The sequence below is a fragment of the Anopheles moucheti genome, chromosome 3, assembly GCF_943734755.1.
Source record: "Anopheles moucheti chromosome 3, idAnoMoucSN_F20_07, whole genome shotgun sequence".
Lineage (NCBI taxonomy): Eukaryota > Metazoa > Arthropoda > Insecta > Diptera > Culicidae > Anopheles > Anopheles moucheti.
In genome coordinates this window covers 74,728,066-74,745,955 of record NC_069141.1, presented here as the reverse complement: position 1 = coordinate 74,745,955, position 17,890 = coordinate 74,728,066, and the positions used below count along the sequence as shown (strand labels likewise).

General features: G+C 46.1%; 1 protein-coding gene across 7 annotated transcripts in view; it reads right to left on the bottom strand.

The window, feature by feature from the left end:
* Positions 1 to 17,890, bottom strand: part of LOC128300594 (NAD(+) hydrolase sarm1) — a 36,180-nt gene that overhangs the window by 7,210 nt on the left and 11,080 nt on the right. For 2 of the 7 annotated variants that reach the window (XR_008287337.1, XM_053036712.1), the window contains exons 3-5: positions 6,858 to 7,001; positions 2,525 to 2,871; positions 2,030 to 2,453 (exon numbers count right to left, since the gene is read on the bottom strand). Coding sequence is in view for 6 of the 7 variants with exons in the window: in XM_053036712.1 (XP_052892672.1) it covers positions 2,030 to 2,453; positions 2,525 to 2,871; positions 6,858 to 7,001 (915 nt within the window). In the remaining variant the exon portion in view is untranslated. Of the gene's footprint in view, positions 1 to 2,029; positions 2,454 to 2,524; positions 2,872 to 4,153; positions 4,253 to 6,857; positions 7,002 to 8,616; positions 8,719 to 8,942; positions 9,055 to 10,886; positions 10,904 to 13,215; positions 13,341 to 17,890 lie in introns of those variants that run through there. The other 5 variants (XM_053036714.1, XM_053036716.1, XM_053036713.1 and 2 more) reach the window with 5 other exon arrangements.

The window sequence follows — 17,890 nt, the reverse complement described above, 5'->3', positions numbered from 1 at the left end:
TTCGGGTGGTGGATTTTCCGCGAAAACTCATTTTCATCGTCCCGTGCGCGTTGTGTTTACACACGAGTAATATGTGGAAGGAACAGTTTATTGGCTTTCGTTTCATCCCCACCATCTCCCCACCATCTACCACCCCCTTCCCTACCCCTCTGCTTATTGATGGGGGGAGGGAGGTTTTGAAGCATTTTCCACCGATTGACGTCTGTGACATAAATCAGGCAAAAGTTTTCCACCCGGTATCGGAGGGAGGCAGGAGGGAGGGGGGGGGGGGGAGAGTTCCTGGCCTGGGAAAGCGGAAGAGCCAAATAGTGAAAATATGGTCTACCATCATCGAATCGCGTTGTGCGTTTTTAATCGAATCGGCATATAAATTGTTTTTATTTCTGCCGGGCCTACGTCACGGGACCGGTACGATCAAACGGTTGGGTCCTCCCCCAGTCCCATCATGCATCATGGGTCATGGAAAATGGTTTCGATTCACTCAAGTGTGCTTGAAGGATGGCACTGTCCAATCCTCTTGGTAGATTGGGAAACGGACCGGCTAGACACAACAAAAAATAAAGGTTCTCCAAAGGTCAAACGTGCACCGTCAAAGGTGCACCGTATGACCTTAGTGTCCTTTTCGTTTAGTATCGTTCAAATGCCACAACGCGCTTCACACTAACTGCTTAATGACGAGCGTGTTTGTTGCAGCGAGGGAATAACCCAATCCCTTTCGGTGTGTACTAAATTCATTAGAACCATTTTATTACCCAGCAGTGTAAGGCGTGTCTGAAACACTCCCACGATGAAGGTCACACGTGGTCACAGCGTCAAAGCGTCGAATTAACTTCAGCAAAGCATAAACACCATTACGTGCGGATCGGAAAACTATAGCAGCGCGGAACGACAAGCATTCCATCACGGATCTTGAAGACTATCCGGGGTGAAAGTAAGGAAAAATCGATCCACACATACACGTGCTATAATGTGACGGTGCAACTAGTAACGGGAAGGGAGGGTGTGTTTTTACTTGATTTTACGTACCGCATCAAGGTGGTTCGATTTTCCACCCGCCGTATGGTCCTGCCCCTGGCACAACAGCCGACGGATTAGCAGACGGCCGTGGGTGTTGCTGTTAGCGTACGTTGCCCGCCAGGCACCGTCGGTGCACCGGTGCAGTATCGCGGGTTTTAGCAAACCAGTGCAAATTACGTAACGCGTCACAAACATCCTAACACCACAGAACAAACAGAGCACAGGCCACAGGCCGCAGATGCGTTAACAAAAACAAAAAAAGGCGGAAGACGCAATCGGTATTGGAAAATTGCTTCACATTCCTTTGCACTGTCGTTGGTGTTGATGATATCACAATTCATACCATATGTTGTGGATGCCTCTCACACACACACATACACATACATACACATACACGAACACAAGACAAAAGGTCTTCGAACTTGGGTGCTTTCTGGTGGGTAGTTTTGACTGCTTACATCCCTCTTCAAAGGACACCCGACAACTAATCGCGTGTCGGCACCAGCCGAAGTTGCCAGAAACGACGAGCCCTTTCGCGAGTCCTGCGCATGTCCTGGATTTACTGCCTGCTTGACATTGGCAAGCACAACATGTTGGACATCAGCAAATCTCGGTGCAGTACCGAAATGACCTAGTCAACGCTAATCGTTGTGCTGCGAACCGAACCATCGAAGACGGGTGGCTTGTACTAAAACTGTACTAAAAACCCACAGGTCAGGTTTGCTCTGTTTCGCGTTGAATTTGAAGCAACCCCCACTGGCAAAACCCCGCTCGGCGATGAGTCATCGCGCAAGAGATTAAAAAAGCGCAACCAGAGCATGCATGGTGGGATGTGAACCGGTGTGTTGATTCACCCGGACCGAACAGCTTGACCGCACGTCCATCTGATCGCGAGACGGTTCGCGTTATCTCATGCCGGTCGACTATTTCGGCATCATAAATCACAGCTCTTCTCTGCGATTGCGGGCTTGCACGTCCGCGTTGATAGCGCTACACGATCTTCCGAACCTACCTTCAGTATGGCACCCTTCTCTTCGGCCGTCACACCGTTCACCTCCATCCGGCTGCTCATGGCGGCGAGTGCGGCCTGCTCCTGATACTGTAGGTCGCCTGCCTGCATTTTCTTCGACTCGGCCGAATTAATAGTGGCTTGCTCGCTGCTGAACCCGTCCGTCGTCACCTTCGTCTTCGACTCGGAGGTCATTTTCTTCTGCTCGAACTTGACCGTATCGACCGCGCCGGCACACCCGTTCACGAGCGCCTGGTGATGATGGTGATGGTGACCGTTCGGTACGAGAATTCCGCTACCACCGTTCGCACCGAGCGGCTTCAGGCTCGATGCGATGCTGGACAGATCGTCGTCGGTTTCCGAATCGGGAAAGGTTACCAGCGGATCCGCCTGCGGATCATCGAGACTGTCCATCGACGAGCGTAACCTGCGGGGCATTGAAACAAAAGGGGAAAGTGTTCAGCACATTGCACTGCACTGGGGAAATGCTACAATTACCTCGTCTTAATGTCATTCAGTTTGGCCGACATCTTGCGGGCCTGCAGATGGTTCGTGACGGCGGACGATTTGATGGACGAGGACGAGGATGTGGACAGGTTCTGGGAGGTGCTACTGCTACTACTGTGCCCCATCATGTTCTTCATTTCCGCCATCGAGTTCTGCATCTCACCGAGGTTCTGCTTGACCGCTGCGGTGGATGTTGTGCTGCTGGAGGAGGACGTTAGGGATGACATGCGCTGCGTGGAGGAGGAACTCTTCTCCACATGCTTCGTAGTGGTGCTGGAGGAAGACGTGGACGACGACAGCTTGGAGCTTTTGCTGCTGCTCCTGCTGCTGTTTAACAACTGTTGGGGCAAGAGTAAAGTAAAAAGGTAATTAGTTTAAAGTTGAACATTGAAGGAATCATAGCCCTAATCCCTAGAAGTTCCCAATAGATTAGAATGACACTATGAATATTAAAATATTGACACCTAAAGCTTGCTCCATTATCAATTCTTGCCATCAGCAACACTTATGATCGTGTGAAACTCCGTTGCGAACATGTCAGTTATTATCACTAATTGATAGTAACGCTGCATGATGAATGAGTCGGTACACCTTGCTGGAGTGGCGTATCTGTATCAGACAGGTATGTCAACTTCACACCGCAACTGTCCGCGTGCCGGTGCTAATTGTGCGAATGCGATGCGATGAGTAACCTCACCGGAAGTCGTTCTTTTATTTACAACACTTGCCGACACCCTGCCGACTCTGTCTGAGTCTCCCGAATGTGCCCACAAGGTATCCGCATCGGGTGGGTGGATTTTATCAGTAATAAAACGATTAAAAAGGTATTTCTGTACCGTTGAAGAGGTGTCGCTAAATAATGGCAACAGAATAGCGAGGGTTACACGCTATTTGAAATCTCATTCCGCACAACCCCCAAAGCGGGTGTGTCGATTCGATTGTATTAAGCGTTTAAATAATGAGTAACAGAGGACTTTAACGATCACTCCACACGGTGATCCAAATAGGCACGTATTTAGCCCATATTTACACGATAAAGAGAATGCCTTCTTGCGATCGTAAGCACGTTTCGTTTCGAGACATTAATTTTCCATGATCCGAAGTGCCTGTTACTCCGCCCGAACAAAACTGTTATACAGCTGCGAAAAGTGTTCGAAAGAGCATTGAAATCAGCCATGATCATGATTTCACATCTTATTTACTGCCCCACCATCGCTTGCATCCCTTCCGCGGCTCAACATACAGCAACCTTGACCATTTCTCGGAAATCGTCCGCTTGGGCATTGTTCCAAAATATCTTCCTTCTATATTCCGTCGTAATCATGCGGTGTTGCAGTTGTGTTCGTTCTCGCAAAAGGATGCCAATACTTAGAAATATTATTAACGATCTTGACCAACTTGCGTGTCGCTGGTTCGGTGGAACGGACGAGAAGATGAGGGGTTTTTAAAAGTATTTTTAACTTTTCTACTCAGTTCTGCGAACGTCACCCCATAGGTAGCCCATAGGTCTTCACCTCAACCATCGTCATTATCATCATCACACGACCCAGTCTAGTGTTACTGTTGATTCTACCGATGACGTTGTCACACCTGCAGCGGGGCAAGTTTGATAGTGCTCACCTTCACGGATTAGACTTCGGAAGGCGCGGACACTATTTACACTGTAGCGTTCAGTAAACAGTGCGGCACACACACACACACGCTCACTACCAACAAACCGTGGCAATTGGGTTTCGTTTTCGATCGTTCGTTTAACACTGTATAACACTTTTCTGTATAACAAAATTGTCACTTTTTAGTCGTTCGGAGATCGCTTCGTTTCCTTCGTTACCAATCGAATTCCAAAAACACTAACGCATTCCACATTCGCCGTGAGTAAAGCGTGCAGTGATCGATATTGGGCGATAATGGTGTAAGGAAATGGAAATCCGGTTTCGTTTCGAGTTTCGCCCGATCGCGAATCCGCGAGTTCGTGCTGATCGTTCGTTCGTTCTAGCGGTACTGAGAATGGTGGCCAGTGTCCCGAACCATGTCACCCGGTTTGATGAGCATTTGCTCTGTCGCCGGTTTGTGTCTCTTTTTCCTCTGTTGCTTTATTTGCGCACCGCGACTGATTTCGCGCACTGTCAACGACACGCGGCAGATACACCGCTCCCAGCGGCCGAAGCGTTTGCAATCGAATGATTTTTTTAGGTTCGTGCGAAACATCTTAAGGGTTTGATGTTTGAGAAAATCCGTATTTTAGTAATAATAAGCCGGAAAATAGTTATCCCAAACTCAATTTTATTACTTAGAAAATGTTTCATTCTCTTGCTCTTATTTTTAGTACACGCAGCAGATGTACTAAAAACATAAATACTAATAAATTAGATGCAACATTTGCTCCAACCCATCAGACATCGTTTCCAAAATGAGTGTTCGACACATCTTCGTGTATGCTCTGTCTGTTGACGATGTAACACGAACATTCTGGGAGAATAAAAACCACATTCACAGAATTCACGAACACGCTTCCCCATCATATACGCCAGGAGAAAGAAATATGTTTGTTAAAGAGCAAAATGACGCGGAAGGTACTTGGTGTTGCTGTTTGAGAATGGAGACGCGAACAACCGGCAAAGCATATGTGCCCGCGGGACGCGCGGACAAGACACTTCGCTTGCGCAGCAGCTGTTACGGCGAAAATAGATCGCCGACCTGCACGCGACAGTTCGGTGAAATTCCCCCCCGTCCTCGTGCTTTGTTTTGCACATGTCTGTACGCCGTCCCGGTTCTGCGTTCGTTAATGTTGACAAATGGTCATGACGGGTACGTAGCCGCGACTTCCTTTTTCCAACGATGCGGTAAGCCCTACGACAAGGTGTCACGACTAGTTAGCGTACGTTCTGTCCCACCGCTCGACATGTCAGATGTTCAGCTTTACTGGTTAATTGTGGCGCTTGGACGAGAATTGCCCCAGCACGGAGGAGATTTTTCGCTAGAATTGGAGATTGCGTTCGTAGATTTTCTTGAGAATTTCCTTCACAGCTCCTTAGCCGATGGCGTTAGTAATTGGAAAAGATAGATGATGTTGGCACAATTTTCAAACAGGACCCATTCTGCCAAACAACGCCATCGTTCGAGATCAGTAAGAATGTTTTAAAAATAAATTTGAATTTCTGGTTTTCTTACTGATCATGCATTAGGCACTGTAAGATACTGAAGATGAAGATATTTGCAATTCAATAATAGATGCTTTAAACAGTAACTGCCAAAGACAAGTAGTAATCAACAAGTCTTTCGGTCCCAATAAGCAAGCGTCTGAGAAGGAGTGATGAAAGGATCTCGTTAGACATTCAAGATCCCGTTGACATACGCGTCATGTTATACAGGAACGCGACCATGTTGTGACAGCAGGAACAAATAGAAGTAATTTATAATGTCCTACTTTGATGTCCACCTTAGATAACGCGACTATCCCCTTTCAAGTGTTCATTCACCTTCGTAGAATAGCGGACTCGCGTGCTAGTTCGTACTATCAATGATTCATCTCACTACCGAGCAGTAGCGTCCATTAGTGCCTTACATAACAGGGTAAGCGCTACGACTATCAATGGGGAATTTACGCCACCCAACACCGGGCGAGCTGTTCGCGTAATATTGCGTATGAATTTCTGCGAAATGAAAACATTTCTCCCCCCGGTCATTGTGTCACCCGAGCAGTTCTGTCTAGCACCGCCGTGTCGGATCAGCGTGATGAATCAGCTGTTGAGTGGGTTTTGCGCTGCAAACGAAGCCGCACAAGATCACACTTCAACTCGGCCGATGAGTCTACTATCAGACACAGCGCAGCAGACAGGGAAGGGAAGAACATTTGAGAGGAGGACCTGGGGCTCAAGTGGTGGCAATTTGATTCTTTTTGTATTCCTTTCTGTCTTATTTATGTTGCCTTATTTATTTATACATTGCATACCACCCTTTTTCAAGGGGGATTCTTTTCACCGAACCGTGCCAGCGTACGGTGATGATTAAGAACCGTAGTCCCCGTGGCAAAGGCTCGCGACACCCAAACGCCAAGACGTGAAACAATTTATTGGGGGCCCCCCTCCACGCTCATCAAGTTCACCGAGGGGGAAGCGCTGAATCATCGCTGTTCAAGCGGAATGAATTTAGCGTCGACACCAGGATGCGCTTGATTTAGAGGTCAATCAAAAAAGCAGATCGGTGTACCACAGCGACGGTCGCAGCGGGTGCGTTAGGTTGCAATGCAAATCACTTAATCTGTCGCGTTTTTTTTTTTGCCCAACAATGACTCAAACCCCAAATAATCGACCCGTCAGCTTACCTCCTGCGATGTGGTCATCGAGCTGGTAGACGTTGCGCTTGCTAGAGATCCGGATGTGGTGGACGCTAGTGGCCCATTTGAGGTGGCGAACAAATTGTGTCGTGTCGGCAGTGTGGGCGAACCAGTGTCAGCAATATCGGACATCTGCAATGGAACGAATGGAAACGGTTACAAATGAGCACTGGCAACAGGAGTAGAGGGTTTCGTTTTATGTGTAAAATAAATATGCACTTAAAAGAAGGCTGTTGATGTTAATAACACAAATGACATTTATATTCGTAAACTTCTTAACCGACTGAGTTTCCCTGATGTCTAAACAGCAGCTTAGACACAGTAATGACGAATGCACCAGAAATGGCTTGTTCTGAATTCCCATCTCGTCGGTTCTCTTATGACCCACGACATTTTAAAATGCAAATACAACAAGGGTGACGGCGAGAGCTGCAATGAACAATTGCGTATTTAAATTGATGAATAAAGAGTAAACGTGAACCTCAACAAAGCAAGGCAACTAGTGTTGAGCACAATGATGTTGGAAATCTTGAGTGGTAGGCCAGACAGTGGAGGAAAGTTCAATCCAGTTGGAAGTTTTATACCAGAATCCTTACTCTTTGGAGATTTTAGCATCTTAGGAGATCCAAGAATCGTAAGAAGTTCACGAATCCTTAGAGGTTTTATCAATTTTTTCACAAATGCAACAAAAAAACCCCAAAATCTGGAATTTGAAACTCTTCACAAATCTCACATCCCTGGCTGAATCCTCAGACATCAGAGATTTATGGACATTGCAGGAGATAAATGTTTATTCATTGCAAAAAGTTCAAAGTGATTGATTTAATTCAAAGAATAATTCAGATGTACGATTTTGAATTCAATTCGCCCAAGACTGCATAGAACCTTTCAGATAACAGCAAATTTGCCGGTGGTTATTTGAGTAGAAGTAGGGGCAAACAACTTCTCATTCTATTTGGCTATCGCTTCACACATTAAGCAACAGCTATATCATCCCCTCGTCATATACGGCTAATGTGGCTGTTTTCCTTGAGATTAAAAGGAGCTTCAATGCAATGCAATTCAATTTAAAACGATGAAAATACGTAAAGAAAGAGCTTTCTTTCTTCGACCGCCTTATCAAACGAGCACCATGTTTCATGCCCCATTTAGTCACAAAACAATGCAAAACAATTCCTCCCCAAAGGGGTCACCACCTCATGCATTTTGCAATCGCTGTACGGCAATATTGTCATTCCCCATGATATTTATGCCATCCACTTGTCATCGGCGTCACAGTGGCTTATCGGTTGTAATACGGTGCAAAATGGGAAATTATTTACATGCCCCCGGACATGACAGAGTTAGTGAGCGATCGCGGTTAGTTGAATTTACTCAATGAGTAAGTGGAACACTAGTATAGTGGATGCTGTATAGTGGTTAGGCCGAAAGGGTCGGCCCTGTGTTGTGTTAACAAAGTCGTTGTTTACAGAACCGTCTCAGCGCTCCCGTCCGGCGCCGCTCAGCTTCAGCTTACGCCAGGAATGTGCTACGCAAACAGACGATCGCAAATGCCGTCAAACAGTGATCTTCTTTGTGGCACATTCCATTAGTTTGCATGAATGAAGCGATACGTTAATGGTTATGAAATGGGTATGGAAATGAGCACACAGTGAAGGTAGTTTGGTCTCCGGCCAGAGTAAGTGTACACCAGTAAGCAACATTCGAAGCAAGATCAAGATGGCGTAAGACACACACACACACTCACATTGGAGAATGTTCCGTAGACAGACAATATAGCTTAAAACATAGATGCTGTTAGTGCACAGTTGAAAGTATTCAGCATAGTGTGGCCGGTCCTGTGTTCCTGGTCCTGCCGTTCAGAAAAGAGGGTACAACAAAACAAGCACCGAACAGAATTAATTTCAGACACGGATAACGCACACAGGGACACGCATTAACACATAAAAAACGGACAGCCACAAGCGAATAGCAATAGTTGAGTTTGTGAACACAAAAAACGATAGGAAACGATCTGCAACGCCACTTGGTGTGTTGAGTGGACAGTAAAAGGGTAGGCAAGTAGGCACGAACCGATTTGAAAAAGTTCTTTCTGGCACTTTCCAGCGAATTTCTGTTCATCTTTAAACACGTCCCGGGTTTTGCACTGTTGCTCACATACATACACGGGGTTGTCTCTGTTGTGTTGTGCTGAAGGTGTTTGGTGGGGCAAAAGTTTATTTTATACGCACACTATCTCTCACACACGCAAACAACAACAAAAAAAACACAACAATAATCGAACAATTAAGGAGAAATTTTACACAAAAAATGCACTTTGAGTCACTTTAATTGCATCATTGCATTTAAGGGTTGATTTTAGGGGTTGAAGCTACATGGCTGAGAGTGTTACCAGGAGCAGGGAACAAGATCATTAATATTTTATTATTTTTATTCACCAAAAACAATTGCGTTCATCATGCAACAAACAAAAAAATCAATCTGCTTGTTGCCACTTGAAAAGGCTGTCGTCTACCTATTAGCGACCTATTTATGTGTTCGTGCGTCACCATGCGGCTCCATCGAAGCACCTTCAAAATTGTTAACGAAAAAAAAACAGGGGGAATCCATTTTTCCACCTGCAAAGCGTTAAGATAAGACACAAATGCCACAAATTTGCCGTGCTATTGGCAACAAAAAAGGGGAGAGAAAAATGAAATTCCTCAACTTGCCTCGTTATCATGCAATCATCATTCAATTACACGCCATTACGGAGCGTTTGAATGCCCTGTTATTTTTTTTTTTCGGAGGGCATTCGATCAACCAACCATCGGATGGGTCTTACTTATCTTATCGAGCTCACCCGTTCGAGCCGGCACCCTTACGGTACCAAACAAACAAATGAACGGTTAAAAAAGGGAAACAAAACATAACAGAAATCGACATGAAATAAAAGGAAACAAAACAACAACAAAAAAAGGGGCCTAATGAGCCCCCTGACGTTAGGAAAACGGAATGTTCGGTGTTTTAGTCACGTCATGTAATTGTTGCTGTTTTTGCATGATTTTGGGCATCCCCGAGCGCGTGTGTGTGAATGTGGTTCATATCGCAAACAAATCAGTTAACAAGGTGACATTTTGATAAGAAAATGTTTCGTTCGGCAACCTTTGCCCAACAACACAACACGGTGAATCTCAATCTCAATTCTTGTTTTTTGTTTCGGGGCGCTTTCTATTGAGGGGTTGAAATGTTGCTAAAAGATATTGCAAACATTAGCAGTGACAGACAGAAAAACTAAGGAGCCATAGAAATACTCCAATACAACTAAAGCATTCCTCTGTTGCCGGTTGCCAAACAACAACACAACAGTAAAATGCGCGTGACGTACCGCACACCATTGAGAGGCATTTCATTCTCTCACTCTGGCTCTCTCTCTCTCTCACACACACACTCTCACCCTGTATGCTAGCTACCCCTTTATATGATCCACATGCCGGTACGCGACAACAATAAGAAGATGTTCTTCGACACGGTGGCGCAAAAGAAAAATGCTTCACGACGGCGGCGACGTCGCCGACTGCGATGGGGGGTTTCATACATTGTACGGTGGCACTGAGAAGAGGGGATGATGTTTTAGCATGTTCGCTCACTCTCTCGCTTGCTCTCTCTCACTTGCTCTCCACAACTTTGCATGCCTGTCACGCTTCGTTCGCCAGACCTGTGCATGTGTAGCAGCCGGGGAGTTTGCCGTTTTGTTTTATTCGCTTTTGTTTGTCAAATGCCAGACAATTATGCGGTAGTAACAAAAAAACAAAACCACACGCACATGAATCAATCGAGGTGCGTTTGGGGGGGTGTTTGGGATGTTACCCCTCCTCCTACACTACGTCACAACAACAACAACAACAACAACCGCAGACACAATGAGAGTTCGCACACAACACAATCAACATCCGCATCGAGACGGTTCGAGAATTTGGTGTTCCTTCGAATCGTTTCGTTCTTAAAGTATGGTGAAGAAAAAGAAAGGAAACGAACACTGCACAAAACTGCGATTTTTTCTTCTTCTCTCCCTATGGCCCTGGCCTTGGATACGGCCCGAAAGAAGGGCCACGACGAAAGTTCGAGTGAACACCACGCGGCCTGCTGCCAACGGAACGCACAATAAGGGGGTTGTTGTTAACGGGGGTTGAAATGGAACTGAGCGTGTTGTTGCTCTCCGCCAGCAGTTGAAGCGTCAATTCTTGACCACAGCTGCGAGTACACACACACACACACACACACATACATACATAGGTGGAAGAAGGGAAGGGTTAGAATGTGTGTGGAGGAACATGAGTGGGGAGGAAAACGAGAGCCCAACAGTCGCGAACAGCAACAGGCAACACGCGAACGAGAGAGAGAGAGAGAAAGAGACAGGGTGAGATGCGAACGTGCGAAAAACGCGCGACGTGTGTTTGCGTTTGAAAGCGTGTGAGTGCATACATGTTGCATCCAATTCCCTATTGATTTATGTTGATACAGAAGGGACAAACCACTCAACCCCTCGTTAGGATATTTAATATAAGGTTTCTAACTACCTCGCGATTAAATACTTATTGCCATGAATGAAACTCTTCTGCTAAACGACGGTAGCAGCAACCCATCACCAATACAGCGTTAAATCAAATGCGCATGAAACGTGGTAAGCAAACAATGCCTCACGGTGGATGCTGTTGAGATTACACGCTGCCCCACCCCCCAGTCACACATTCGCACGCTGAAAAGACTCGCTAGGAAAACACGCTTGACATAAGTGTTCGGACCAACCAATTGGTCAAGTGTGGCTGACGTTTCGCCGCAGAAGATGAGATTACTGCACGCGCATTACGCGAGATGAAGGTAATTTGGCGGCTGATGAGCCTCGAAGGAATGTCTAGCAAATGTTCGAGAGCGATGAAACACAGTGATTGTGTCGTCAGTCGTTTGCCGGTGTCTTGCACACAGAAGGAGCCTCTTGCGATGGCACAATAGCGGAAAGCGTTGAAACGAACACCAGGAAGCGTTCGACCTTGGCAGAAGCATTGTGGCCGCGTTTGTGGCGCACCGAAGAGGGGTAGCAATCCCTTTGTAAATTTCATGTGTAAATAGTGACACAGTTGAGTAACGGGTTTGAATATAAAATGAGGCAATGGAAGCTATGAGATTAAGATATTCTATCTGTATATAAACGTTTGTATTCTTGGTTGAGGGTAGCATTTTCCAAGGAATTTCACAAGTTACACGTAACATTGCTCTAGACGCGATTGAACATGCTTGCCGTAATTTAATTCGTTGTGTCGTCTCGAACAAATCAAACACAACCGGTAGGTTACCCGTCTGGCAGATCCGACACAACTGCAGCGTTGGCGTGACGAGCGTCAGACGCACCGGGAATTGGCATCAAATAAAAACCTGTTCGCACACCCACTCGGGGAGAACAACAAAGAGTAAAGATACTTGCAAGAGGACTTCAGTTGGGACTCGCAGTAAAAACGCCTCGTTTAAGGAACGGCTCTACTAAGCCGATTTACTTGTGGCAGGTACGTAAACAATGCTGTTGTAGACTATGTTTCTGAAGCGATACGTTTAATTTGTATTTTATTTTCGCGTTTTTGCTTTTCTGAAGGAGTTTAAGAACTTAGAGACATTAGAGAAAGCTTTTAAAACTCCATACATCATCTCAGATGGGAAAGGTGGTTAGCAAAATTCGCGATGTTCGCCGAAACATGCCGGTGGTGAGTTGTATTTTTGTTTAGCTTGAAATATTTCATCCCTTCCCGGCGTTGTACGACGCCAACATGAAAGAGAGCCAACATGGAGCGAATACATTTGAAATGTTTCACTCAGAGAAACACAACCGCGAGAGAGCGAAAGAGATTTAACATGAATAGAGCACAGTGGTACGCACTCAAACCACGTTTTGTACCTCACGGACACCGCTTACGAATGCGAGAGCGAATGTTTTGAGAGAATTGTTGTTGATATTGAGAAAATATAAATTTCACGAGAAATAAAATAGGAAAAAGTTCTCTCTATTATTGTTTTAATGTGTATGCAGCAATCAGTCTCAGTATAACAAGATCGCAATCTTCTGGAGAAGAGTAAACTCTCTCCATCTTGGAAAAACGCTGTCATCATTTACTGCACACACAAGGGAGAGAGAGAGAGAGTAGAACTTGGATTTGAACCGTGGTGTGGTAAACGGATATTGCCGGGAGATCACTTTAACGCCACGGTCTTGCCACCTCCGCTACGCAGGAAGTAACCGATGAGAGGCGTTAGCAACGCTACCGCTTCTACGATTGATGCATGCGTGCCATGTGATTCGTTCTGCCGTTTAGCTTACCTTTCTGTTGGGAAACAAGAATTGGGCCCGTAGCACCGAGATCGGCGTAGTTGGTTGATGATTGTTGATGCCCATGTTCGATCGGTTTCCGCTTCCGTTTGGGTTTGTTTTGTATACTTAAAAACACTTCACTTTTTTCAAACTTTTGAACACACTCTAACACAGCGACGGAATTTATGGAACTCAACCTAATAACAACGAAACATCAACAACACTTCCGTTATTCTGGGATGCAGTTTTGTTTTTCTAAGCTAAAGCATTTGCTTTTACGATAACTTGTTTTCCCTCTGCTCTTTTTGAATGTTTTCAACATGTAATTGTACTTTCGTTTTACCTCGCCATTCGGTTTTGGGTGTTGCTTTATTGCCTTTTATTGTTGTGTCCCTTTTATGCATTACACATCCTTTTACGACCTCCTGTGGCAATGCAAATCCCTACCCCCATGGTGGGTGTGTCTCTTCCCCGAGCTGATGCTGCTCTTGGGACAGGCAAGCAAAGCCGGCAAAGTGAAAAAAAAGGGCAAGGTACGCCAGGAAGTTGGTCGCCAGATAAGCTGTAGACGTCGGCCAAGCGGTAATTGTGCGGCGGCGTCACGGCGGTCTGTCAATGCAAATGCTGTTGTTGCGTCAATTACCGAATGGTTGGCAACCCTGCCCTACACTACACCCAAGGCTAGATATGGCTGTGTTGCGCGTGAAGAATGAGTAACTTCTAAATGGCAAATTGAAGGAAGTAAACGCAAACATATAACACTTCCATAAACGTAAGAAAAAACAAGGTAATGATCACGGAATGGGATGGCTAAGGTTAAGGCGTTATGGAACAAAAATAGAAGAAATCGAAATTCCACAAGCCGCGCTCATTCTAATCGCCAAACATTTCAACAACACAGCCACAGCTCTCTTACACGTGTGGTACGTTTCATCTGTTTCGCTTGTTGGTCAAGTGCAAACATGCGTGCGTCAGAGCGATAAAATTCTCACAACATTTCCAACACAACACAACACGCGAAAAGGAGCTTAAAAATTTCTAAACAAATGCTTCGGTTTCACTTCCGCTTTTCCGCCTTTTGGGGGAATGCGCGCAGAGGATCGGCTGAGGGGCGGTGTTAAACCACTCTTGAGAAGGTTTTTTTTACGGGGGAGGACTTGGTCAGATGGATTTGAGAAGGAATTTGAAGAATTTCACAATGAACACTCACTTTAAAACCCGCCATTATATGTAAATATTTCGATCAAAGTAGGTTGGTTAATGATTCGAAAAGCAGGCGAGGCTTAACGTAAACATAGCAAAAGTGGTTCAACTTCAAAGTGGTCGTTGGGGGAAACCCCGGAGGAGAGTAAAGAAAACAACGGAAGCATGTTTACAAACCATTCGCACCGAAAACGGAAATCTGTGTGGGACAGTTTTTATGCGTGGCAGTGAGGAATTTCACTCCGGCACAGTTATTGATAGATGAAATGGAAATTGTATTGCAAGAATGCAACCAGAAGCAACACCGCTTTGCGCCACTTAGTCATAGAAGTTACTGCCGGTAATGTGCCGAAAGGCATTCTACACAGATCGCCTCGACACAATCCCATCGGAGGTGTTTCGCCACGCAACCACGGCACACCAAATCGACTGGACGATCCTCCCCGCTGCAGATCGTGTGTTATTAATTCGCTAACAGGGCAAAACAACGGTGACCACAGAGCGCGAACGAATGGAAGGAAACGGAAAACATTCTTGTGACGTAAGAGCCGCCATTCAAGCAAAAAGGGAGATAACCCCATCAAATGGCTGGGCGCACCGAGAATACAATGTTTGTTGTTGTTGGCGGTGGTGGTGATCGCGTAAACAGCAAATTTGCAAATCCCGCACCCGTAACACGGATCACCATCGCTAATTACAGCACACAACTGTTACGCGGTGCGCGGTTTTGTGAGATGAATTCCATTCCAGCTAGCTGGCTAGCTGGGCGCTAAACCCTCGAACTTGAGACACTCGAGGATTGGACTCAATTGCGTCGACGATCACGCACGCACACGCACATCCACACTTTTCACACACATATGGACCGCGGAGTTTCGCTGGCCCGTCTCGATTAACAGACGATCGCACTGTGCTCCAAGCGCAGTACAGCAGGGGCCACAAAAGCCAACAAACATTCCACGTCAATGAACCATCAACAAACGCAACACTCACTAACGCCACGCGGTCCGAAAAACTTTCCAGTGAAAGGTTGCTATATCCTTTCGGGATAGCAGGAAAAAAGGAAAGGACACAACACATCACACATCACCATTGGAACAGTGCTCACTTTCACTTTGAGCAAATTCCTAACCCATCCGCTGGGTCCGCAATTCAGAAAAGGCAACCCACCCCCGGTCTATGGCTGCTGTAACCTTTTTCGCTTTACTTTCGCGTCCGCATCGAACGGTTCTCGGTGAATGTCTGATCTTGCGACGTCTCTCGGTCGCTGGTTATCACTGTTCCGTTGCGTTCGTGCCCTCGCATTCGCACGCGGTCGCTCGCTCTCTGTCGCTGTGGGAGCGAACATTTGTGAGCTGCGAGAGCAAACGCAAACGCGAGCGGAGCGGAAACCTTTCAGGGCACAAACTTGAGCAATGCTGAAATATGCGTACACACCCTTAGCCTACTATGCATAAGGTCTACAACGGCAAGACTACACGTGAGAGGGGTTTGATAGCGAAAACCGTCACGATGTGAACGATCCTCACTGTGCCGGGGGACCCGAACGGCGATCAAACAACAAACATGTGGAGCGTAGGAAACGGAAATCAGTTTATAGCGTAGCAAACATCCTTTTCGTTTGCTATTGCAACATCTAACCACCTGAAACTGAATCTGAAGCATTTTACAAGGTCAGGTGGATGTTTTGCCTAAGTCAGGGTGGTGTTTTGGAACGTTTGCAAAGAGGGCGACTTAAATGTTATGCATTTCTATTCAATATCTTCCATCTCGTTGATTTTGCCTACCACCGCTAAGGTGTTGTTCACCTCTCCGACTGCAGAGAAAATGATCAGTCCACAGTGTATGTGACTCATGACAGCAAATACTGTAGAGAGATCCACTGTCCAGCTCCAGAAATAAAATTCCAATTGAACAAGATGTTACGAGGCTATTAATAAGCGTTATTTGCATAGTTACATAGAAGCACCAGCTCAAGTCGTCAATTATCGTCACCGGTCAGCTGTGAACGATCGGGCAAACCCTTGACACTACGTCACACATTGCCGGTGTGCCAACCTTATCAAACGGTTCTTTTCTTATCTGTCCCACAATAGTCCATTACGTATCGCACCAATTTATCGGTGATGTAAGCTGACTTCGCCGGTGTGTCACACCGTGTTCCGGTGTTCCCTTCTTGGAGAAGAAATGATCTCCACGGGGGAGAGTGTCGTTTTGTCGGTGGACATTACTTTTGGACGCCGTGGAATGATTCTTCCGGCCGGCATTCGTTGGATATCGTTTATCAGACAGTTTGGTTGCGATACATCGGCTGAGTTAGTCATACGGCATTGGGTTTTGGGGTTTCGGATTTTTTGTTACAGACGAAGAAACACACTCGAAGAAAACGGCCCCAAACAAGCTACCGAAACCGTTGAGCTGAAGCGCAATGTAAACTGATCGCCATACACGAATCCCAGAACAATGCCAAAAGATCAAGAGTATCGACCAAATCTGAAGGTTTGGCGACCATTTGGACGAGAAACAAACCGCACAACCAAATGGCGAGCGAAGGCTCCCTTTCACGAGATTCGTACGGCAACTTGTTGATGGTTACTCTCGCTGATGTTCAATTGGAAACGAAATTCTTGGGCGATGAGTTTCACGCAAGAGTTGGGGAATTGGACACAACCCATTAGCGAGTTGTGCGTATCTCGCAAGCCTCCAACTGACACGGGGAGGCAGCAAAGCAAGAAAAAGAAAACAGGCCAAGCAGGAGATCCCATTCATGAAGGTTGTGATGATTAATGCGAAATAAATTTCGTGAAACGTGTGTTTCGGGGGAGGGCTCTATCGAGCATTATTTGCCTTTTTTTTTCTTTAAACAAATTGTAGCTTGTTGGCAGTGTTTTATTTTTCTCTTCTCTCTCTCGGTAGGTAGATATAATCCTTCTTAATGTATCATCTTACCTACGAGAGGATAAGATACTGGAGCTATTGTTTAATTCTACGCTGGTGTTGTAGCTGCTAAATCGGTCACATCCGGTCACAAGAAAGAAGACACTTCTACCGTAAGTGGCCATCTACTTCCTGCTGATTAAGCTCTCAAAAGGTGTGTGTGTGTGTTTGTATTAAGAATACACGTTGTCACTACTTCACCCGTCATCCCGTGGCTTCGGTGCTCGATTGCTTCTAGCGCCGTTGCGTCATCCGGTGCGTCTTAATCGGACGTCCGCCCCGGGGGAGCTCATGGAGCTTTTCTAAGAATACCCACCAATTCGGTGGCGGAGGTGGTGTTGAATGGGCCTCGATTACTCAATTTTTAAGTGAACCAGAGCAATGCCACCCACTAAGGGAAGGACGGATGGATGACACGCGACACCGTGGCTGGGAGTGATTTAGCGCAAAATGCACTTTATCGCGAACTGGCTGGGGGGTGGGACGATGACGACGACACCGTGAAAGTGGGGTTTGCGTATGATGATGATGATACATGCATTAT